General features: G+C 36.1%; 3 protein-coding genes across 3 annotated transcripts in view; 2 read left to right on the top strand and 1 right to left on the bottom strand.

Annotated features, from left to right (window-relative positions):
- Window positions 1–963: 963 nt before the first annotated feature.
- LOC135583639 (importin subunit alpha-1b-like) lies at window positions 964–7,799 on the bottom strand. The gene is made up of 12 exons (XM_065137648.1): window positions 7,666–7,799; window positions 7,312–7,586; window positions 4,279–4,375; window positions 4,072–4,163; window positions 3,827–3,958; window positions 3,497–3,682; window positions 3,246–3,409; window positions 3,084–3,162; window positions 2,256–2,384; window positions 1,896–2,023; window positions 1,445–1,817; window positions 964–1,360 (listed from the first exon to the last, which is right to left on the bottom strand). Exons 2-11 carry the CDS (start codon window positions 7,519–7,521, stop codon window positions 1,448–1,450), a joined length of 1,587 nt encoding a protein of 528 aa, XP_064993720.1. The 5' UTR covers window positions 7,522–7,586; window positions 7,666–7,799; the 3' UTR covers window positions 964–1,360; window positions 1,445–1,447.
- Window positions 7,800–10,254: 2,455 nt separating this feature from the next.
- LOC135628676 (translationally-controlled tumor protein homolog) lies at window positions 10,255–13,932 on the top strand. The gene is made up of 5 exons (XM_065135489.1): window positions 10,255–10,393; window positions 12,500–12,573; window positions 12,826–12,951; window positions 13,048–13,205; window positions 13,537–13,932. The coding sequence occupies exons 1-5, from the start codon at window positions 10,366–10,368 to the stop codon at window positions 13,652–13,654; spliced, it is 504 nt and encodes a 167-aa protein (XP_064991561.1). The 5' UTR covers window positions 10,255–10,365; the 3' UTR covers window positions 13,655–13,932.
- A 1,339-nt stretch (window positions 13,933–15,271) lies between these two features.
- The window catches only part of LOC103985523 (tubulin gamma-2 chain), a 10,834-nt gene continuing 1,841 nt past the window's right edge, over window positions 15,272–24,264 (top strand). Inside the window, exons 1-8 of the mRNA XM_009403251.3 lie at window positions 15,272–15,540; window positions 16,569–16,769; window positions 18,736–18,847; window positions 20,532–20,932; window positions 21,824–21,877; window positions 21,954–22,058; window positions 23,930–24,004; window positions 24,084–24,128. Of these exons, the coding sequence (XP_009401526.1) occupies window positions 15,412–15,540; window positions 16,569–16,769; window positions 18,736–18,847; window positions 20,532–20,932; window positions 21,824–21,877; window positions 21,954–22,058; window positions 23,930–24,004; window positions 24,084–24,128 (1,122 nt within the window). The 5' untranslated portion in view covers window positions 15,272–15,411. The remainder of the gene's footprint in view (window positions 15,541–16,568; window positions 16,770–18,735; window positions 18,848–20,531; window positions 20,933–21,823; window positions 21,878–21,953; window positions 22,059–23,929; window positions 24,005–24,083; window positions 24,129–24,264) is intronic.

The following is a 24,264-nucleotide window of genomic DNA, read 5'->3' as shown; positions in this document are numbered from 1 at the left end:
CTCGTGTAACAGACTGTGGTTATCAGACATCAAAGTACGAGCATAGGGCTCCAAAAAAAAATCATACGATAACACTTTTTTTAAAGTAAAACTATGCATTAAATCATAGGGTTTGCATACAAAATACTAGAAGGTGGGCACCTCTCTACCCTTGCTTAGACTTGTCTAATAATAGATAAAGGTTCTTCCAAGAGGGGGGAGGCTTTGCATTTGGGCAGTTGCCATGGGTGAATGGGCCAGTACTCGGCGGAAAGTAGTCTGGTGGACAGATTAGACGAGTTGTTAAGAAGGGGTAAGAGCTTTTTGGAACAGATGGTGGCCTTCACTAGGTGAATGTTGCTGATTCCGAGGTCCCCTTCAGACTTAGGACTAGCAATACAGTCCCAGCTAATGAGGGACATCTTATTATGGGTTTGATCAGTATTCATCAGAAATCCATGAATTCATTAGAGTGTGGAGAGGACTGACACTAATGACCAAGTTGATAAGCACTGTTTTCTCGGGATAGCATTCCTTTGTTCCACCCATTTAAGTCTTACTAATAGCTATCTGAGGAGACTAGTCCGGGAAGGAGGGGCTTTCGCTGGTTGTGAAGGTGCTACGGTGGTGGGACCAATGCCGAAATAGGTAGGGGCGGTGGCCTGGGGTTCAGGATGGCTCTCCGTCAGAAATGGCTATGTCAACCTAAGAAACCTTAAAGCAGCTCTTAGTCAATTCCACCTACTCAAGCATGGTCATGTCAACGCTTAAAAGGGCATCTGCAATAGTCAACATCAATGTTAGTAAACAGAATAAAAGAAAACATGCAGCAAAGATCATTAGTTTAACATTATAAGCAAATCAACACCTATAGAGACAGTTCTGAGAATGTAGTTGTGGCAACGGGTTAGTAGAGCACTTCAACAATTTGGTACAAAGAGTTGGTGAAATTTTAGATCATACAAAATCTAGATAAACACAATCTAAAAATCCAGCAGCCAATCCATCGCATTAATTCATGCTGACTAACCAAGAACAAACTTCACTGAACTCAAAAAAGAAAAACATGGTCTCACACCATACAGGAAGCAAGAAATGGCATCCTTATAAATAAACTGAAATGAGATATTAAAAAAAAACCTCCGAAATAAAAAATCATGTCTTCCTCCCTGACATACGTAAACTGACAGCAAGAAATCATATAAATCTGCAGAGAACCAGAACATGGCATCTTAAGTAAACTCGACCGTCGGTCCCTCCATGGACACCCGATTTGACCAACGAGACCCAACTAACAGCGTAGCCACATCGCACAAACTGACTTTTAAGCAAAACCATAGCCCCGAGCCGGGCACAGTCCACCCATTCCTCATAGGAGACCCTACAATTTAAACATAATAGCCTTCTTCAATATGAAAATGTCAATAGTCTTTCAGCAAGTCTCACCAGAAGATTAGCTATCTACCTTTCAGCCAAAGTTGAATCCACCAGAAGGAACTGACTGGTCATTGTTGCCAAAGTCGAATCCTGTTTGAGTAGTATCACCTGGCATTGCATCATCTTCCTCTTCCAACCAATATGTTTCAAGAATCTTAACAGATTTCTCATATATCTCAGTGTTGTCATGGCTCTGAAAATTCTCAATTTTATCTAAGCCCTCGGCGTCCTCAATCAGCTGGGCATATGGATTAGTGCCTTCAGTAACTCCGAGGTTCTTCTCTGCCTCACCGACCTTCAGGATATTCTCAAGCCCTTCCAGACACACGGTAATGATCCTTGGATCAGGGCAGAGAAGGAGGTCACACAGGGGCTTGATGCAGCCCTGGGAAACTAGATACCTAATACAATATAAAAGAAAGAATTGAGTTAAGAGGTAACTTTGGAAAACCTTGACGGGTGAAACACATGCATCATACTTTATTTGTTCATGTGTACCACCGGAAGTAGCATTTGAAATGGCCCATGCAGCTTCTTTCTTTATCTCGAATTCTGCAGTCTGCAGCAGATGCACTAAAGGACCAATGATACCAGCAGCAATCACAGCCTGCAATTAATCCCATAGCACATATTCTTACTCTGATAATGGAGGGAAGAACTCAGGGGAAGGTGATTCAAATTAAATGCATAATACAAGAGGTTTTGTTTCAGATTTTATGGCAACCATTTTTTCACATGAAGATCAAGAAATTAGGTTTAGTCCATCGACAATACAATTTATACAACAGGAAAGGCACAACTGAAGTATGTTATCATTCTTTTGTTGTTGTAAGTCAAACCTGAATTTGTTCCTTGTTTCCAGCTGTGATATTTGAGATGGTCCAGCAAGCTTCCTTCTTGATGCTTTTCTTATGATTGTGGGTCAAGAGGTTCAACAGACAAGGAAGTGCTTGGTGATCTATTACATACTGAAGCAGGAAAACATGAATATCATGAGACAAGAATGTAGCAGAGAAGAGAAAGCAACACAATACAGATCGATTGAGAAACAAGGTTATGAAATATAATCAAAATTCATCCCAGAATTGCTAGTCTGTTAAAATTAGTGAACTCTGAATAATAAGAAATGCTAGTTAGAACTTATCATGTTTCTGCCATGATTCTCTATAAACCATTTGTTTCTGCAATGTGATCATGAATTAATGTTATCTCATGCATTAATAAGTGAACATGATGCAAAAAGTCATAACACTTCAATCACTAAGTTCGCTAGCATGACATGAAAATAAAGGGTGATTATCATGCATTAAACTCAAGTTTACTTCACCCTCACTTCTACTAAATGACTTTTCTAATATTATAATTAAAATGCAACAAATCTGGCAACACAGAAATTTTCTGACCAATTTTGGATGCTAAGAATATCAGACTGCATTTGTCTGACAGGTAACATGTTCATATAACTCAACTTTGCAAGCCATCATATGCAGTATATTTGCAGAGATTGAGGCCAGGTAATGAGACAACATACTAAACATACTAATGAATGCCCTTTTTCTTAGTAAATATCTTAGCAATTAGAAAATGTAAGCATTAGAGGATAAAAAGAACACAGAAACCTAAAACATACAGCAAATATATGTACACCTAATCCTCCTAATTAATACCTGTGTTTGCATATCATCTCCAGTGACAATATTACCAACAGTACGAAGGGCTGGAATTAGCACAGAAGGTGAAGGATGCCTACCACAACAAGCACAACAAGGTTTAAGCCCCAAACAAAAACATAAAATCTTCATAAAGGGCATGAGACACATAATACATACATAAGAAGCTCAACAAGGCGAGCACAAACACCTGCTTCAATCACAGCTTGTATTTTGTCATTGGTACCATCTGACAAATATGAAAGCGCCCAGCATGCATCAGTTAGAACTTCCTCATCATTTGAATGAATAAGCCGCTCGAGTGCTGGAAGAGCAGGCTTAACCTGGTCAAAAGTAGGGGAAAAAAAAATTCAATTCAACTATGAAGCATATTAGTAGACTTCATGATGTGTATGCAACCCAATTCAGACCTGCTCAAATGCTGGTTGTGGCTTGCCCCTGCAGAAATTTGAGAGGGTCCAAGTGGCATTCCTCAACATGGATAGCTTGGAATGCTCATTTAGTTGCAGCAGAAGGGGAATCAATGCGCCACTAGCAAGGACAAGATCCCGACATCTTGGAGAGTCACCAGCAACATTCCCTAAAGCCCACACTGCCTACCTTTCAGTAAGATATACCTCGATAAGCCAGGATGACACAGACAAAAAACAAAAAAACAAAAAGAAAAACATGGAGCTGTTCTTACAAACACTAAGCTATCTCAAACAACTACTTTCAAAGTTTTTTGGTACAAGTTATACCTGCTCCCTGACATCATCACTAGGGGAACTGAGAAGCTTCACAAAAATTGGAACGGCCCCATGATCTATCACAACTTTAGTGTGCTCTGAGGTACCTGAGGCAATGTTGGTGAGGGCCCAAGCAGCTTCAAACTGCAAGCATGATCCATTGCAAAGTGCATGACAAAACTAGAAACGGATTGAAACAGGGTAGTATGGAAGTTACGAATCCTTGTTTCATAAATTTAAACAAATGGTATGCTGACCTGAAGTTGCGGATAATCCTCCCTAGTAAGGAATTCCACAAATCGAGGAACCACCCCCGATTGAATAACCTCCTCGATTGGAGGGTTTCTTTCTGACAAAACAAAAAAAGTACTCACAATCAGTATAATTAGTGATCTAGTTGTTCGGATAGAGCATCAGGAATCATATAAAGTAAATTATTCAAAGCAATTCATTCGATTAAATACCTATAGAAAGCAATTTACGGAATTGTGTGGTTGCCTCCAACTGCAGAGTTCTATCATCCGAATAAACACCCGACACCATAGCCGGAAGGCTTTCTAACTGCAAATTAGCAGAGAGCACATTTAAAGATGAAAGAAAAACAAGGGCAATTATCATGATCTCCAAATCCAAATATCCAAAATCCAAAAACCTATCACACCCTGGATTTATAAAAAAATAAATCATCATTTCAAATTTCATAATTTGCAAAAGACTTGTTTATTATTTTGAATTCAAAATCCCTATCTTTGCAACACTAAATATTTTTAACTAAAAAAAAGATCGCATCTTCTTGGTAGGGCCGCAAGTGATGAAAAATTCTTTCATCCAAACCTCAGATCTATTACAAATTAGTAGGTTACTCTAAAAGAAAGTATAGGATAAAAACATAACAGTAATTATACATGTTGGTAGTAACCTCTAAAAAAATCATTAAAAATTTTCTAATACTCGTGATACACATATCAACAGTTTAATATGAAATAACAATATATCAATTTATTATGAAACTCATGTATTAGATAAATAATGATAATTCTTATGTAGTAAATAAAGTCACGCATCGGTCACATGCAACACATCACGATGACATGCATAATAGTCATGCAACAAACACGTATATCACACTCAATTGTGCACTCTCCCAACAACGAACGGAGAAGCATACTTCACAAGATGGATTCCTCTCAACAACGAATGAAGAGAACCTACATTGCACTCCCAACAATGAATGGAGTGGTCTCCCTCACCTGTCCAAGTAGGGACACGTTCCTCCCAACAACGGATGGAGGAACTATCTAGTAGCCACATCTGAGGACTTGCTAATCCCCGAATGAAATTGCCCTAGCTACCCTCGGCAGAGATACATAATCATCCATGATCATTCATGCATTTAGAGAAGTGAAATGATAAAATATCATGAAAGACTATGCTTGGTGTATGACCGACTAGACTATATCCATTGGTGGCTTCACACTTAATAGGCTAGTATCACCTTTCAGAGGGTGCACTTCCAATGTGGATCACTAAGCATAATCATATAATCACAAGGTAGCAGTCACATTAATATCAACTTAATCTAAAAAATAATGGAGAACCACTAATTATTTTTTAAATCATAACTTGGAATATAACTTCTTTTTTTTAAATCATAAAAGCATGAGGTATCAATTTTTTAACAACCTTCAAATGATCTAAACCCTAAATAGCACAGCTCAATTGACTTGAATCAAACTTAATTCAATTAGGACCTAACAAAACTAGTCTTAAATCCTTATTGAATCAATCTAGAATTGCCCTCGACCGATTTAATTTGGATTTGGTTAGTTTCAATTAGGTCAAGTGGATTTGAACCGGTCAAATTGGTTTGAAATTACGCTGAATTGGCTTGAACCAATCAATTAGATCTAGTTCAATCGTCTAAGGAGCTCAAACCAATAAAAGCAGAGGAAGTTAGACTAGACTGCACAGTGATAACTCAAATTGAACCGACCCACCTGAGCCCTGGAATGGTCACGTGCACTGCACATGCCTATCTCAGGTAGCAGGTTGGCTTGAAGTGTAGCGGGCTGGATAGAGAGGCAACAACATACCTTGCAATGGTCGCATAGCTGGGCCTTACAAGTTGGGTCAAGCCTCACTCATGGGTTAGACCAAACCTTACTATTGAACCGAGTTATGCATGGCTTGCAAGCTGGGTCATACCTAGCATCATGGGTTGGGTCATGTCTGACCACATGAGCTAGATCATATCTGATCACATGAGCTGAATCGTACTTGGTCATATAGTTTGGACCATACCTAGCCACATGGGCTCGGTCGTGCTTGGCCACATAGACTAAACCATATTTGGTCACATAAGCTAAGTCATGCCTAGCTACATGAATCGGATTGTACCTGGCCACATGGGTTGGGTCGTGCCCGACCATATGGGTTGAATTATTTTTGGCCATAAGGACTGAGCCGTACTTGACCACATGGGTTGATCAAGCCGATCAACTTGACTCGGGTCAAACCCAAGTTTTATTACCATAATAAGTATTTCATTAAAAATTTCAATAATACAATATTGATTCATTAAATAGCTTTCTAAATCTATTTTTCATGAATCAAACAATATAGCAAATTCATGATTTTAAATTTAAAAATAATTAAACATAAAATCTTACATAATTCCTTAAAATAAAGATATGCCTATATATATGAATTAAAATTATTATTTAATTCAAAAATAAGAATTTAATAATAAATATATCTTAAAATTCATTTAAGCTTAAGAGACCATTATAAGTCAAGCATTATCAACATTAAATTAAATAACAACTTTAACATGACAATTAAATAATTATTATTTATTAATCATCAAATTTCGAAATTAAAATATTATTATGTTTCATAAAAATTATAATAATTATAAAATGAATAAAACCAATAAGAAAAGAACAAAGAATCTTACCTCTCCTCAAGATATCTCTTCAATCCTCCCATTGCCCGATACGAATGGAGAGAGGGGAGATTATTTCCTCAATCCTCTCACTACCCAGCTCAACGAGGAATATAAGAGTCCCTTTTTATAAGAGATGCTGAGCCCTCCCCAAAAGACAATATCTAATTTAATTTTCATATTTTATTTTATTTTATTTTATTTTATTGCAATATTTATTTCATATGGTTCGTATCGAAAGAATTACTTCCTAAAAGTCACATCTAGAAAACACATCAATTAATAATTTTAAAATTATTTAATTAATTAATTGATGGACTAAATTCTTAACTTGCCCACTATAATCAATTTTAATCATTTCTTTAACCCTATAGTACAAACAAGTCAATTAATCATTAAATAAGGCAACACATTAATTATAGTTTTTTAATTATGGGAAAATATTCAGCTATTACAAAACCTAACCGAGCGGATCCAATTTCCTAGAACACCGACACTAATCCGATCTACCAATCGAACCCCTAAATTGAAGGATCGACGAGAGGGGGATCACCTTCTTCTCGACGGCGGAGGCGTGGATCGGCTGCGGAAATGGCTGCGCCTGCATCCCCTCCCGCCGCTTCTTCTGGAGGCTTTCCTCCCGACGGTTCTTGCGGATCTCCACCATGTTGTCCTCTCTCCGCCGTCGTCCCTCCTCCGCATCGACGGCGACCTTGTACCTGTTTCGCCGGACCTCCACCCGCTCGCTCGGCCTCAGAGACATCTCTGCCCGCCGCAGGCACCGACTCCAACGACAATAATGAAAGGAGGAAGGGATCGGATGGAGCCCTAGAAAGTGAAGATTACGCAATTCAGGTGAAATCGAGTGACCGATTGGAGAGAGGGAAGGAGTCGTCAAAGCGAGTACGTTTATAGGAACGAAGGATGACGAGACCGGGGACTACGGCACGCCAACTCCAACGGAAGATTGGCGTAGACTATGCTTCTAGATCTGTGCAATATACCTGTTGGACGGCCAGAGTTTCTTTTCTGGTTGCCGAAAACCGAACCCTAGCGGCCAAGTTGGTTCCAGTTCAACACAGCTCAATTCGGTCGCCACCCGTTTCTGCACTCAGTCTCCGCCCGACGCGAGCCCCGCTAGGCCTCCGACACAGGCCCCACTAGGCCTCCGACACAAGCGAGGTGGTTGACCGGCCGAGTGACGCTAGGATGAGTTGCCTTTGGAAGCTGGCCCGAAGAGTAAGAACAGCGTCATACAAACCCTTTCATAGCTTCTTGTGATTGGACCGCCGACGCGGACCCACGTGACCATCGCTCACTCGACTCGCAAAGCTGGCAGGTGCCACGCGTAACACCCGATCGAGGATGGCACTTTCGACGTCAATAAATGTGGTCCGATGAGCTGGCGACTTAGGTGCCGTCATTAGTCGTATAGTATCACGCCAATTATTTTGGTGTATGTTAGCTAAATTGGTTTACGGAGCAGGGGACCATGTACCGACGCAAGTTCTCCCGGCTTTGGGCTTTAGATATCGTGGGTGGAAAATGATCAAATATCAACCGTTGGATATCTGTACTATACAATGGGTATGAACCTGTTACGGTAATCGAGTGCCTTCTTCTCCGGAATTCTAATAATACTAATATTCAAACATAAACCAACACTAGTATCTAATTTTTATTTAATTTTATATCAAATTTATTAAAAAAAAAATATTCATCGAAATTAAGACTTCAAATATGACAGCCCAATCAACACGAGGAGAATCCAATGCTTCATTCATAGATAAAGGTATCAGAGATATCTAATTCATTATTCGTGTGGATGAACGATATATTATACGTTTTTTTATGAATAAAAACATCAAATGTTTTGTAACAAAATCTATGGACAACATCACATGCGTAGCAAAAGAACATAAATTAATAATTAATCAAGGAATCAATCATCATCTCCTATACTACTCGATGTAGCCATCACGACTACTTTACAGCAAATCAGTTAGTGGCTATAATGAATCGATTATTATTTTCTATATTGTCTAATGTGAATGTTTTGATACCACTATATTGGGTCAATCATATCCACTCTATGTCGTCTAAAGAGGATGGATGAGTTAATCGATCGTTGTACTCTACTACTTAACGTAAACTCCTCAATAATATTGTGCCAGTTCATTTTATCTCATCCATTACAGATGCATTTGCCCCATCACATAATTTCTTTCTTTGGTAGAAATCATGAAATATATCTTTTGGGAGAGAGTGGGATGATAAATGATATAAGAAACATTCGTCCCGATTATGACTCAAACAATTAATAACTCAATCATAAGGATGACATGAGATAAATGTCAAGAGAAAATTTCACCTATATCTCAAAATATTTCATTGAGTTAGACTCACTATAGAAGGTCATTCGGTAATGATAATCAATGTCAGCTATTATTTATTATTATTATTATTTTTGTTCTATTATTGACTTAAGCATCGAATGAATCATGTTAAGAGATTTATGGGACCTTAATCTTCCGCTATCAAATAAGTATATAAGCTATTCTCAATTTATGAGTAAACATTCTAAGTCCTCCTTAGCTACACTAGACTTATTGCTCACACAGGCTAAATGGAGTTGATCCAAGCATATCATTGTTATTAACATCATATCACAACTCAATTTAATAGGCATATAATCAATTTTTTTAATTAAAAATGTAAAAATTTGAAGGTACATTTATATACATATATAATACAATGTTAATATTTGTAAGATCATAATATTAAATTTGGTTAAGTATTTTAACATCATGAATCTATCTATTAGTTATTTTTTATTGTCAACATGGGCGAGAGGTCTACGGTCTACCCTAACCCTAAGGGGTGTGATCCAAAAGTCAACTAAATTTTTTTTAAAAGCTAATAGGATAAAAATACTTCAAAGAAATTTATATTATATACAACAACTATATATTTAATTAAGCTTAGGTTACTTAAATTTATATTAATATATTTTTTAGATATTCTTTTATCTCTCTTTGTATCACTAACATGAATCATTTCACATCTTGCATATCCGAAGGTTTTCTATACAAATATTTATATAATTTTAAATAATTTTCTCTCATCTTCTATCTAAGTAATACTTAATTTATAAATAAAAATATATATTTTTCTATATTTAGTAGTAGTTTCACATATCAATCTCAAAATTCTCAACAATTATCTCATAATTTACTCAAAAAATTACAGATAAATTCGGAAAAAAATAATAGCTTTCGGAGCTTAGGTCTTATTGGGTAAATCATCACTTCAAGGTTGCTTTTTTGTTTATTTTTCGGGCATCCGAGGAAAGCCACTCGCATTCCGCAGTATAGGAAGGTCACAGCCGTTCATTCCATATCGGGCGGTCAAAAATCGACATCTTCGTCAAATTTGGTGTCTTTGAAAGAAAATAAAAAATAGAAATAACCCGAGCAGAACACCGCACCGCGGAAGACGCCCAAACCTCGGGTATAAATAGCGCGTCTCTGCGTCGGTCCAAACCCCACCCTCCCCTCTCTCTCTCTCGCCGCCGCTCTCCTCGCTAGGTTTGATCTCGGGTGGAACTATGTTGCTTTATCAGGATTTGCTCACTGGTATGAATAAAGATTATCATCTCTTTTTTCATCAAGTATTTGAACTCCCGATGCCGTTCCTTGTGGCGGAATCGGAGCGCACAGTGAAACTAATTCGTAGATCCGAAGAAAACATTGGATCTTGGGAATCACGACCTCATAATTGAAGCTGCATTCGTAACTTGCTCGTCTTGTCTTCCTCCTGATTTGATTCCCGCATCTTCGATAGTATTTTGCGTGTTGTTTCGCTTTTATTTGTAGTGTGGTTAATTATCTTCGGGTGTTACTGGTTTGGGGTGGGGATGGTCGCTTTCGTTCTGTTGATGTACAGGACCCATTTTCTTATGCTATACTCGTTATTAAATTGCTTCTTTATCTGTTTATTCTGATTGTGCTTGTGTTTTGGATCACTCTTAGATTATTATTGTTATCCGGATGCTGCAGAACTTTGATCACATTAAGCAATTGAATTATATTTCAAGAATACTGCAAACCAGCATCAGAGCTTATTGTTGATAAACTATTGTGGTCCTTGAGTCGATTTTGAGTATGGATGGGAGAATGGGCTGAGTGTCTTGGAAGTCGAAGGTGGTGTCATGGTTTACAGAATGATATTTGTATGTCAATATCAGATTTGTATCATATTGGTCTTCAACTTATGTTGTCATTGGGTGATTGTTTGGAGCTTATGTTGTTATCTGTAGGTGTTTACACACGCTTTTTATTAGCTATGAGTGCTCTGGTTCATGTCTGTTTGTGCTCCATGAATCATAAAACATAAAAATGATGTACAGTAACTGGCCCGGTAAATTTTGTTTGGGTCGGAATCTCTATGCCTTGTCGATGTCGGTTGTGCTTGTCTTTGTCCATTACCTGAACGGAGAAGGCCAGGACATTGTCCATTATCTCAGTCATCATTGAATGGCTTTTGGTTCTTGATCTTCATCAAATCAGATATAGAAGCAGTCAGATATATTTGAAACAAACATTTTATTTCATTTGAAGAGCTTGAGTATTGGAAGTTGGTAAATATAATGACTGCTTGGGGGAATCAGATATCATTTTCTGCTTTTGATTGAAGCTGATCCCATCGAGGGAATTTGTATACGATCGAGGTGGGTTATTCCATGTTTTAGATTATGATTTTTTACATGATTTATGTAAACGTGCAAACAAAAAGTAGTCGATCTAACTTCAATTCCACTGTTCCAATTTCAATGACGAACTAAATTTTATCTGAGATTTGAATGGCCAATTCCTTGTACATTTCTGTGTCATGATCACAAGAATGTGAATATGATCTTAGATGGGTGGAATTTGATACACTTTTTGAAATAATTAGGAATGCAAATCGAAGCACCATTATAAATGATCGAGGTATCAAGTCCTTCTTGTTTGGAGAATTGGTATTCCACCTAGGCCTTAATGAAATAAAATTCATGACAGAAGCTAATATGTGGTTTATTTCTCATCAATTATATGGAACTAAGTTGATTCCTCGGAAGTTGGGGAATATAGCTTTTCAATCCCTTTTATCACACTAGATTTCATTGGTATAGGTGCTCCTTGTTAGGTACCACTGTTATGTCTCATCATGTTCACTGATGTACTCGCTACATGCTATATTTTCACAAAATATATATTAAGACTGAAAAAGGAAAGTTACAGAACCGCTTTAAAAAATTGATTATTGTAACATATCTATAACATACAGGCCTTCAGGACTTGCAAGGGTACTGTGGTGTTTATGTGGCAGTCAGAATGGCGTACAATATGATCAAGTTCCATTGTAATGTATACTATAGTTTTCAAAATATCTCCAATTTTGCTTTTGAGAAGCTTGTGACACTTTGTTTTTCTGAACCTCGGAGATTGGCTAAACAGATAATGGCACTTTTTTGTTCATTTCATATGACAATATCTAATATTCGTAATTAGTAAATTGTTCCTTGAAAGAAAGTCTGTCACTTTCACTTCTTGGTTGATTCTATGACTTTATCAATGCTTGTTGTCGATAGAGAGAAGCTTTATTTATTTATTTATTTTTGTTTTATTTATTTATTTTTGTTTTTGAAAGTTACCGATGACGTTTTTAAACTTGTAAATTTGTCTTTTGTGTTTTTACAGATGATGAGCTATTGTCGGACTCATTCTGTTACAAGGAAATTGAAAATGGGATGTTGTGGGAAGTTGAAGGGAAGGTAAGGATATGATTTTACTCTACGTTGTTATCAATTAAATATTAAACTTGTATGTTTTTTTCTTATGCCTTTCTTTATATGTTACTTTTATAATACTATTGATGTATGCCCTTTGTTTTTGGTACACCACCTACTCTCTCTGCTGCTTTCTTTTGTACTAATCCATGACACCATATCAAGATGGGTAATTGTTGTGCATAAATTTGCATATATGTTACCTCAATGCCACTCAAAATTCTTGACATTTGGCAGTGGGTGGTTAAAGGAGCTATTGATGTAGACATTGGTGCAAACCCTTCTGCAGAAGGTGGAGAAGATGAAGGGGTTGATGATTCTGCTATTAAGGTGGTCGATATAGTCGACACGTTCAGACTCCAGGTCAACATTTTTTAATGTCTTTTATGTGGTTCATTAGATCTATTTAGATATTTTTGGACTTTATTTAGTATGAAAGTGGCCTCATATCATTTTCAGGAACAACCTGCTTTTGACAAGAAACAATTTGTGACCTATATGAAGCGTTATATCAAGTTATTGACACCGAAACTTGATGAAGAGAAGCAAGAACTGTTCAAAAAACATATCGAGGGAGCTACAAAGTTCTTGCTTTCAAAGCTCAAAGACCTACAATTGTAAGGATCTTATTTTTTTTTTATATTTTATGTTAGTTTACTTTTTTCTTTCATTTATCTGTCAGAATAAAATTGTTAAAAACCATCACAATCTTTGTTACATTTTTTCCTTGCATATCATTGTTGTCGTTTTCATCAAACTCTTACTCTTTGTAGCATAACTTCGTTCATTCTTTTGCCTTTTGGCACATAATACTAGTATAAATTGCTGCACTTTATGTCACTTTTTATTAAGATATCAAACTTTATATTTTTTAATCGAATGACAGTTCTGAAGGTTGGTTGTGATTCTTTTAGAATCCCTTTCTTTCTGACAAATATCTTTTGGCAGTTTTGTGGGTGAAAGTATGCACGATGATGGCAGCGTGGTGTTTGCATATTATAAGGACGGTGCGACTGATCCGTCATTTTTATACTTTGCCTATGGATTGAAGGAGGTCAAATGCTGAATGTCATGCTGCATGTACTTTGGATGGTCAAGCTTTCTTAAATATTGTTTTGGTTATGTTTTCAAGGAATTCAGGAGTTATTTTAGGTTTGGAGTCAAGAAAACAGAACAAGTATTCAGTTTTGATTTTTCATGGGTTGTGCCACCACCAATTATTGAATTATTTAAGTTTGTTAAATGTTTTGTCGTCTAGAAACAGTTGGTGGCAGATTCTGCTGTGGTCGGAGTCAGAAAGTTATTTAAGTTGCATTGGGTATTATTCCCTGAAATTTTATTGCAGCCTCCGAGTTGATGATGATATGAAAGACATGATGCAGGTCCAATACTCGCACATGGATGATAAGTTTCTACTCTCTGGTTTTCTATCAGATAATTTGCAAGAAGGTGAGCCAAAATCACTCCGGTAAGCAAACATGTTTACAGATTCAAGAAATAGTAAGCATTTGTGGTATTTGACTGTGCTTACCATAAGCTATATGTTTATACATGTATATATAGTCCTAACACCTACAAAAAAAATCAGTAATAAGTCTCATATGTTTGCCACTTATTGCCGAGATGCAAAGTCACAACAGGGAAAGGATTGTTTACTGTATATGTTGTAGTCTTCGCACTATAAACTCAAAAGCTTTAAAGATTTGTTTGTTTCCAGTTGATTTATTTGAATCCGAAAAGGGCAACAAGAATTGTTACCATTTCAGTCACAATGCTCCTTAGCCACCTTATAAGCATATGTTGAAACTTTGGCACGGGCTCATGTGTCATATATTCACTTATGTAGGAAAATTTGATTAATTAAGTTTATTATTCTTTTCTTGTGCATTTTGTTTCGATGTAGTTGGAGGATCTACCTTGTTATAATTTTGCATCAAGGATTCAACATAAAGATTGCCTAGAATGATATATGAAAGTGTATAGGGTTTATAGAGATATAAATGCTAAATACAAAATCTCTTAATTGTGGCTAATATTAAATACTCAAGCATTAACTAAATTAAAATTATATTATATATATATATATATATTCAAATATTAAGATTTTTGGCAGCATATATATATCCTTTCAAGATTGGTTCAACGCGGCACATTGTAGTTGGCATCAACTGACTTGGGTTGAAAGATAAAAGTAGTTGGTTTAATATCTAAATTGTAAATTAATTATTAATGCCAATACAGTGAAGCAACAACTATTATGGAGAATCTTCGAATAGTAGCAAAACAAGATTGAATCCAATGCATAACTTTCGAATAGTACTCTAAATTAATCGTAGACATTTTTGTTAACAAATCCTCTGTTTCGTGAAGCGTTGTTGTTTATTCTTTTGAACATATTAGCCTTTATTTATTTATTATATCAAATGACGTACATAACTCATCACTTATATAATAATATACTAATTTTTTTAATAAAAAAGTATTTTAATAATATGCTAATTATATCCCACCTCTTTTATTTCTTTTATTTTTCATCTTTCTTTGATTCAACAAATTTAAAACCGGTTAAAAAAAATCAACGAATTATGAACAAAAACATAGTTCGGGTCGGATTCTGTCGTGAACAGACCCGACCCAGCCGCTTTAACTCCTCGGTATTCGCCAATCTCCGTCGCATCTCTCTTAAACCCCTCTTTGTTCTCCCACGAGCGAGCCAGGAAACGGCAGAGGAGCGGGAGATCGAGTCCGGTCGCGAGGGAGGAAGAAACCCTAACCCTTCTCCTCCAGGAACACCATCCTCTGCTTTTGATCTGCTTTGAAGGGATGCCGCGCGAGATCATAACCATTCAGGTGGGGCAATGCGGCAACCAGATCGGCATGGAGTTCTGGAAGCAGCTCTGCCTCGAGCACGGCATCGGCAAGGACGGCCTCCTCGAAGATTTCGCCACTCAGGCTCGTCCGATCCCTACTTCCCTCTCTGCCCTCTCTGGATCCGGTTTGGCTTTGTCTGTCCGTTAGCATATATCCGTATCGAATGCCGAAGATTTGATAGTTGCACCTAGTCATCGGTTCCTATTTTGATTCGGAATGAATTCATCTCGGGTGTCCGAGATTGGATTTTTTTCACCTGAAGGCAGTTTGTTTACCCAGATACTTGTCTTGCCTTGCCAGTTCCAACGAGATGCGTGTTGTCTCCGTAGCAAGGAGTTTAAGATTGCTGCAGTATGCTCTAGGACAACCAGTTTAAGCTGAATTTTCACGGGAGAGGATGTGATTTAAGCGGCTTAGGTGGTTATAAAACATATATGATTTTGTGGCTCGTTTCTAAATTATTATACATTTTAACATTAAGGGCCTAGTTAAGTAATCTCTTAATGCAATGAGGAGGAGTTGGCAGAAGTTGTGCATCAGTCTTCTTGGGACAATCGTTTTTTTGTACCTTATCACTTGTTATCAGGTTCCTTTTACTCCTATGTGACTTCCCTTGGGATCATGAAACATGAAAAAAGACTTACACGGTCTTGTAATTTGACTTTATGGAAGAAGTGATTACCATAGTAGTGACTGAGCCTTGGTGTCCATTTGATGTTAGGTTTGACAATCATCCATCACAATTACTTAATATCCTGCTACAAATGTAAAAACAGATAAGCTTTATGTTTTTTTCAAAGTCTTTGGGGCTCCTATGTTTTCTTCTATATGGCTCCTTCTATTAGCAACTGAAGTTATCGACAAAAGATTTCCGTTCTTCTTTGGATCATCCTGCTTACTTAGTTTCTATTAAAAATCTTGCTGTAGATAAGTTTGTAACCTATTGATGTTATACCATATGGAGTTTCTCCACTCTGATGGCTGGAGACAATGGCATGATGGGACAAAAATGTGAAACACCATGATGATAGAGCACTATGCAGATAAATTTTGGAGTTCAGGGTTTATGTGATACTAAAACATAATAAATATTTATTTACTTGCTGCAGGGTGGTGACAGGAAGGATGTCTTCTTCTATCAAGCAGATGATCAACACTACATACCAAGAGCTCTTCTAATGGATCTAGAACCAAGGGTTATTAATGGCATACAAAATAGTGAATACAGAAACCTTTACAATCATGAAAACATTTTTGTCTCAGATCATGGAGGTGGTGCCGGAAACAACTGGGCTAGTGGATATCACCAGGTATGGCATGACATTGGCGAATCCTATCAGATTCTTCCTCTTATTTTTGTGATTTAATTTAGATGACCATGTAAGTTCCAGTTGCTGGTATACACTAGTTCAGTATTTGATCATTTTGTTTAATTCAATTGCCCCTTTCTGTTCAAGGGAACCGTGCTAAATATATACTGAATTTTCTGCTGCTATTATTTTTGAAATATTTTGCTAACTTGTACACATTGCTAAACTTACTAGAATGATAGTCCTCATGGATATTTTTCTTGTGAAATTCAAAGTTGCACACCTTATTTCCTGTTTGCACATAATACTACTGACTAGAAACAACAATTTCGAAAACATACTCAACCAGATGAACTCTGAAAGAAAAACTAGAGGTGCCGTATTGCAGGTTGGAATTTTGGAACATGAATTGGAAATCCATGATTCTGTGTCCTTTGAAGTTTGAAGTTTGAACTGCTGAATAAGCTTTATTAGTTAAGCCATGATTGTGTTTCCTGTCTGCATAAATTCTTAAACATAGAGTGAGGTGTCATTCCTCTTAACATGCACCTGCAATTAAGAACAAGAGAGAACCAAATATTTGGTAACTTTTGATTACCATTTCCTGACACCCATTGTTGTTTCATTTGTGATGATTTCTTGTGTCCAGCAATTTAATCTGAATTTACCAGATAATGGAAAAATCTTTTCATTTACCACAGAATGCATATTTAATTGGAATGTCAGTCAAGCATTAGTTTGGCACTGTGTTTTAACTTGTTGGATTTTTGCTATATGGACAATTAATTCAAGGAAAAATCCATGTGATGATGATGGAAATAGACAAGTTCGTTAGTGTTGTTCAGTTTTCACAAACCAAATAAAACACTTCTATGTCAGTCCCATCTGTTACTCCATAATTGTGTTCAGAATAGTCATCTTGTTTGTCTTATGACTGAACTTTGAGGTCATTACATAAATGAACTTTTGGTAGAAAGCAAATCGATAACTTAATTGCAAACAACGTGCAATTTCATTTCACTCTTTGTTGCAAAGTTCGTCACGATGATAACTTTAGATGTTATAATGCTTTATCATGGAGTATTAAAGTTTTCAATGCTCTGTTAGGTGAATTGAAGTTTTCCGGCTCTTAACCAATTGTTTTTTACAAAAAAAATATGATAAACTTGTTTATTTGGTACACTTATCAAATGACTTTTGGTGTTGGTGTGTAGCCTAATATGGACAGTGGTGAGTACAGGCACTGTAGATGCTACTTTTGACCTTTTATTGCATATAATAAATGATATAAAAAGTAAGTTGTAAGGATCCATGCATTTAGACATGTTAATGATAAAGCTGTTAGCTTTTGCAAAGCAGTTTTAACTGTCAAACATAGCGGTTACAAGGATTGATTACTCAGTTGGAAGTGTAAATCCATACAAGAAGAATTTCTTGCAACTTTAGTATTTATCATGTAACATACTTCGGCCAAGTTGCATTCTGTGGTCATTAATAATAATTTATTTTGTTAGATACCTTGAATTTAGAAGTTGAAATATAACCTGTTTTTTCACAAGAATTTTGCAGTGAAGGACTTCATATTTTAGCAAATTTTTTTATCACAGTTTTCTTGTTCCATTTCTTTTTCTTTAGTGATTTAGAGATTAGAACATCTTTTTGTTGATAGAAGCATGCTAAGGCTGACGGCAATGCATTAGATATTGGACATCTTCACAATACATCGTCAGGTCGTAGTTATTCTATGATTGCCTTGTTGATTCTAATGGCGTTTATCTATCTAGTTTTCTTGATTTCTTCTTTGGTGAGTAATTTCTACTGAAAATAGATATACAGGCATCGCACTTCAATTTTATCAGCATGTTTAAAAAATGTGATCTTTTCTGTTGTCATACTTGTTCTTTAACCATATTTTAAATGTTGGTGTGCCCTAATGTTGATTTCCTGTAACACAATTAAAACCTAGGGAGAGCAAGTTGTAGATGATATCATGGACATGGTTGACCGAGAAGCAGATGGAAGTGATAGCCTTGAAGGTTTTGTTCTATGCCACTCGATTGCTGGTGGAACCGGATCAGGTGCTGGACTTTTCCCTCTCTCTTATTTGTAATATCTGAAAATGTTCATCTTACATTCTCATATGACTTTCGACACCTTTCTCATGTAGGTAATTATAGCGCATCCCTTTTGTCCATTCAAATGGACTTAACAGCTTGTACCAAATTGGAGTTTAGGGTTGGCTTTCCAACCACATATGAGCAATAATTATTAGTGTCTATTCTAATGATATCATGACATATCTATATGTATTTTGGAGTTCTTGAGTACTTGCATATTATTAGCTGAAGAACATGCGTCCTAGTGCTTAATTAACTTTGCAGTATATCATGGTTAATTCCAATACCTGATATGGTTGTTTTAGTTTTTACTGCATTTCTTTGTTATTATTTTATTAAGGCAATTTCATGAAGGACAGATATGAGAGGCAACAATATAGATTATAAAGTCAGAGGTTAGAGCTACACAGAAATCTATAGTTGGTTTCTTTGACTAGAAAAAATTATGCTGATAGTGCATAGTAACATAATTAAAGATGTCTCATTGTATTTATCTGAGAATCGATGAGAAATGCTTGTGTGCGACATTGAAGGTCACTAAGACTCCATGGGGAAACTGGATTACTACTTTCCACGAGCATTAAGCATCTTAGAACCCAATAGTTTATGTTTATTAAGATGTAATGCCTAGTTATAATTAAGGAGATGGTCCTATGAGAGTGCTACTTGCAAGTACAACAGGACAATTCTAGTTTAACATGTCATTATTTTGTTCCAGCTGTTGCTCTTTTAAGAACATAAGCCACAAAGTGTAACTAGTATAACGTTGAAGTCTGGTAGCATTGAATGGCTAAGGACCACAACTGTTTTATCAATTTATTTAGAGTTTCACTAGGTACATGATCACCTTAAAAAAAGTGTCAAAATTCATTTTTTGACCTCATTGTTGCTGCATTTAACTTTGACTTTGAGCACCTTATACTTTATTTCTACCCATTCCATTATGCTCCTTTTATTATCTTGCTTTATGCATCTAACTTGTATCCAATACCCATTTGAGTATTGCGCATGAAAGTGCATATGAGGTTTAGGCTATCAGTCATTGAATTGGACATTTGAATTGGTTAATTTTCCCATGCAGGATTTAGTCTCTAGAGATCAGTGACATTAATCTTTAAAGCTATAATTGATCTCCATTTAGGAATAAAGCTCCCATGATCAACAGCTGTCTGACCAGGAATTGAACTTGGCATAATATTTGTTATGTTTAGACGAGAGTCATCGTCTGCAGATATTATTGAGTTAATGCGTAGAAACTCTAAGCATTTGAAGGCCTCCTGAATTTTTGGATGATCCTTACATAAGTTGCTCTGCCAGATTTCATTGTGGGAATTAAGATTGTCTACGTTGGGAAATAGAATTCAAGAAAGTTATGTTGGTTTTTTTATAATTTCCTGATAATTCTACTGCTGGTTTTTTTTATGCTGCATTATTCCTCATGTCAGTATGTTCTAGAGTAAATAGCAATTCATGCTTTAATTTCTTCTTGTACCTGTTATGCTAAGTGATGAGATGCATCTGGTGCCATATGCATTCTACCAGTATTATTATTAATTTTCCTCTTAGGTTATGCTATAGCCAATATGTTGATATATCATAACCCTTTGTGAAGTTTCTCTTCTCATGTAACTTGAGTATAGTGCAGGTATGGGGTCATATCTGCTGGAGACTCTTAATGACCGTTATAGCAAAAAACTCGTCCAGACTTACAGTGTGTTTCCCAACCAGATGGAAACTAGTGATGTGGTTGTCCAGCCGTATAACTCACTCTTGACTCTGAAGAGGTTGACACTGAATGCTGATTGTGTTGTTGTTCTTGATAATACGGCACTAAATAGGATTGCCGTGGAACGCCTTCACCTGTCAAATCCCACCTTTGCGCAAACAAACTCTTTGGTTTCCACAGTAATGTCTGCCAGTACAACTACTCTGCGTTACCCGGGATACATGAACAATGATTTGGTTGGCCTCCTTGCCTCTCTAATTCCAACTCCGAGATGCCATTTTCTAATGACAGGATATACACCGCTTACTGTAGAACGGCAGGTTTGACATTTGCTCTTATAACTCTGCTTGCAACCTTGTGAAAGATATAGTGGAGTGATACCTGTATATTAATCTAAAGATTCTAAACATATTTGATATTAGTTGAGACCACAGTTCTCCACAATATAGTGGGATTATATGCTCAAGCCTTTTCGATACACTAAATCTGGAGTACTGCAGTGAAAAGACAAAGTCTAAATTGGCAATCATCTGTAGATTTCATAATCACATATTAGATGTTTTATAACATTGACCTAAATTTGACAAAAATGTTGATTTAACTGGTTCACTTCTATTTATTCTTTGTATATACTGCTTTAGTAGTGTGTGGATAATCGGTAGATTAAGACAGGAAGTCATGACAAAATAAATGGAATCTAGAATCAGTTTATTTTGTTTATATTTCTTCACAATGCTAATTTTTAGTAACCTGACGTCTTAGTGAAAAATCCTGGCATTTGTCTATATACGATTGATGTTGTAGATTGCACTAAGCTTTCTGCAGTTTGCTTACATCATTTCATTTAAGAGAACCAACTTTATCCTGACATCCCATGCATACATTTCTTCTGGATTAGTGCATGTATCATTCTGGCTCCTGAATATCCTTTTTTCTTCTAATAGCAATCAAGAATTCTTGCTAAGGCTAATTCTTCTTTGAACGTTAATCTACTATCTTTCTGGACTTAGATTGACCTGTAATAGATAAAATTATTTTGATGTCAGACCTACAATGGACAATTTAATTCTTATGCCATTGTTGATTTCTTCTTAAGATTCTTGTTCAAAATTATCATATAGGAGAGTTTTTACCGGGAAATTATTTGTTTTCTATGCATAAATACAGTGTTGATGTTTTTGTTATGAGTTTTTTCTTTGGACTGTTGGCAGGTTAATATGATTCGTAAAACTACCGTGCTAGATGTGATGAGAAGACTCTTGCAGGTAAGTGCTTCCATCCCTTTGAATCATCTGATAGTGTTTGTGCTACTTTATGTGTCAACCCTTTGGTATTCTACAGGCAAAAAATATCATGGTGTCTTCTTATGCCCGCACAAAAGAGGCTAGTCAAGCTAAATACATATCCATATTAAATATCATTCAGGGAGATGTGGACCCTACACAGGTAATATTTCGTTTAAGATAGGATCGACGATGATGTTCTATCTAATCTAAATTTGGGAAATCTTGTGGCAGAAGTTTTGATTGTTCCACTTGAAGAGTATTATAAACATTTTATGAGAAGTTGTACATTCGCAGCAATTGGCTTGGATAATATTCAATCTAAAATCCATTACAACATATACGATTTTTTAATTGTTTATGTAGTAGCAGTCCATCTTTACAGGACAGGCAAGCAGTGATGGAAGTAGAGAGCTAATATTATCAGCGACCAGACATATTTCTGTTTCTGATGGCACATTAACCAATTATAATTGAGCAAGAAGGATTGTAGGCATTTTCTTGTTTATCAAGAGGAACCAATCGAAAGAAGTGCTTACTGGAAAACACTGGCTATTTAAGCCAACATAGAACAAAGAGATGCAAAAAGGGGATTTGCTGAAAGCAAAGAATCAAACGCATTTCTGAACTATCTGATCTATAAAAAGCTTAGTGAGCCAAGTGTACCTTTTGGTCATATTTGGAATGCATCTTTTTCTTCTTTGGTATTTCCTGATTATTTTTTCCCATATTTTTAATTGGTATGTTGGAGAGTGAAAAAGTTATCGTTTAGTTGTTCAGTTAGTGTTGAGTCATCCTATGCATATAGATAGGTTGTGAGAGTCATTGAGTCACTGGAAAAGGAGTTTTGTTACTTTTAAATGTCTCATTAAGTAGGAATTTTAAATAAACATGAGCTTTTTTTACCTTACTCTAATAAACACAACTTCTTTAAAGAAGCACTCTTATTCTTGGGTTTTGTAATTTTCTTTTCTCTGGCTATGCGAAGTGTTAATTTAGAACTTATGAACCTTACCTTTTTGGATTAAATCAAATGAAAACCAGCAAATTTGCTATAACTGAGACTACAAGGGCTTCTGCAGAACAAAAATAATATTCTGAATCTTGGTCACTTTTTCTTGTTGCAACAAATTTGAGAATGCAGAAAAACAGTTTGGAGAAACTAGTGAAATCTTCCATTTCATAAATTGTTATAGTAATTAGTAGTTAAAATGTTGACAATGTAAGCTATTACTTGTAAGTGCACCGGGGAAGTCATAAATAGTTCCACATTTTCCACTAGCTTTATAAAATCAAAAAGAATGACTTCCACAATCAGTACTATGACAAAGTTTTGGTCGAGAAAATGGAATTGCTTACTAGGCTGTTTCTGGTGAACTTAAAAGGCCAGAAGTTTGCTACTATGCAGTAAACATTCAGAATAATTGAGATCTTATTCCTTAAGATTTCCAATCAAAATTAAATTGTAAATCATTAAGGACTGTCGATGATTTGCTTCTAAAATTTTTGCATCTCATTTGTTATGTCAAGATACTTTTATGACAACTTAGCCTAGTGGTCATCTCCTGTAATAATTTTCATGACTTCCAAGATTCAAATCCTTGTCGAGGTCACACCAAAGTATATTAATTGAGTATCTCGGGAATCATGTCTTCTTTAATCGACAAAAATAATGTTTATTTTATGGTTAGATTCATTAGTTATTATGGATTTACTTTAAATATGTGCATGCAGACTATTAATGCAATTTCTTAGGTTACCATCAATTAACTTAGATGAAGTTATGTGGGAGAACAACATTCCTTTCTCAAATAAAGTGACATATCTTGGGCGCCATGAAGTGAGAAAAAAAAGTTCTTTGTCCAATTACCTTAAGTTAGAATTACCATTTTTTTAACACTGACATGACAGCGGTTATTGGTATCATTTAGCTTATGACAGTCAGTTAAGTCGCCCAACTTGCATCATGAACTTGTTCTAGTTTTTCTAAGCTTAAAACTATCTTTTGGTGCTTTTTGATACTTGTGTTTTCAGGTACATGAAAGCTTACAAAGGATACGGGAAAGAAAACTTGTCAATTTTATTGAGTGGGGCCCAGCTAGCATTCAGGTCATATGGATGTCATCTCATTTACTGTCATAGGTGGTTATTGGATATTGGTTTGAGCTCTCATTATGATCATCTGCAGGTTGCATTATCTAGAAAATCACCCTACATCCAAACCACTCACCGGGTATAACTACTTTCTTCCTCGGAGACCTTTTTCACTAATTAAATTTCCCACACTCTTGCATTTGTTCATTTACAATATATATTTTGAATTGCTGAAATATAAGAAGGAATGATTATATACTTTCTGCAAATTATAT

The sequence above is a fragment of the Musa acuminata genome, chromosome BXJ3-1 (assembly GCF_036884655.1).
Source record: "Musa acuminata AAA Group cultivar baxijiao chromosome BXJ3-1, Cavendish_Baxijiao_AAA, whole genome shotgun sequence".
Lineage (NCBI taxonomy): Eukaryota > Viridiplantae > Streptophyta > Magnoliopsida > Zingiberales > Musaceae > Musa > Musa acuminata.
Note: the sequence above shows the minus strand (reverse complement) of the source record. Positions and strands in the feature narration are given on the sequence as shown.

Bases quoted from the DNA above. Each gene is read 5' to 3' on its own strand.
- LOC135628676 (XM_065135489.1), top strand. From the start codon at position 10,366: ATGTTGCTTTATCAGGATTTGCTCACTG. The intron at 12,574-12,825 runs GTAAGGATATGA...GACATTTGGCAG, and splicing joins TGTGGGAAGTTGAAGGGAAG to TGGGTGGTTAAAGGAGCTAT. The intron at 12,952-13,047 runs GTCAACATTTTT...TATCATTTTCAG, and splicing joins TCGACACGTTCAGACTCCAG to GAACAACCTGCTTTTGACAA.
- LOC135583639 (XM_065137648.1), bottom strand. From the start codon at position 7,521: ATGTCTCTGAGGCCGAGCGAGCGGGTGGAGGTCCGGCGAAACAGGTAC. The intron at 4,376-7,311 runs GTGATCCCCCTC...GCTAATTTGCAG, and splicing joins CCTCCGCCGTCGAGAAGAAG to TTAGAAAGCCTTCCGGCTAT. The intron at 2,024-2,255 runs GTTTGACTTACA...GATTAATTGCAG, and splicing joins GAAACAAGGAACAAATTCAG to GCTGTGATTGCTGCTGGTAT.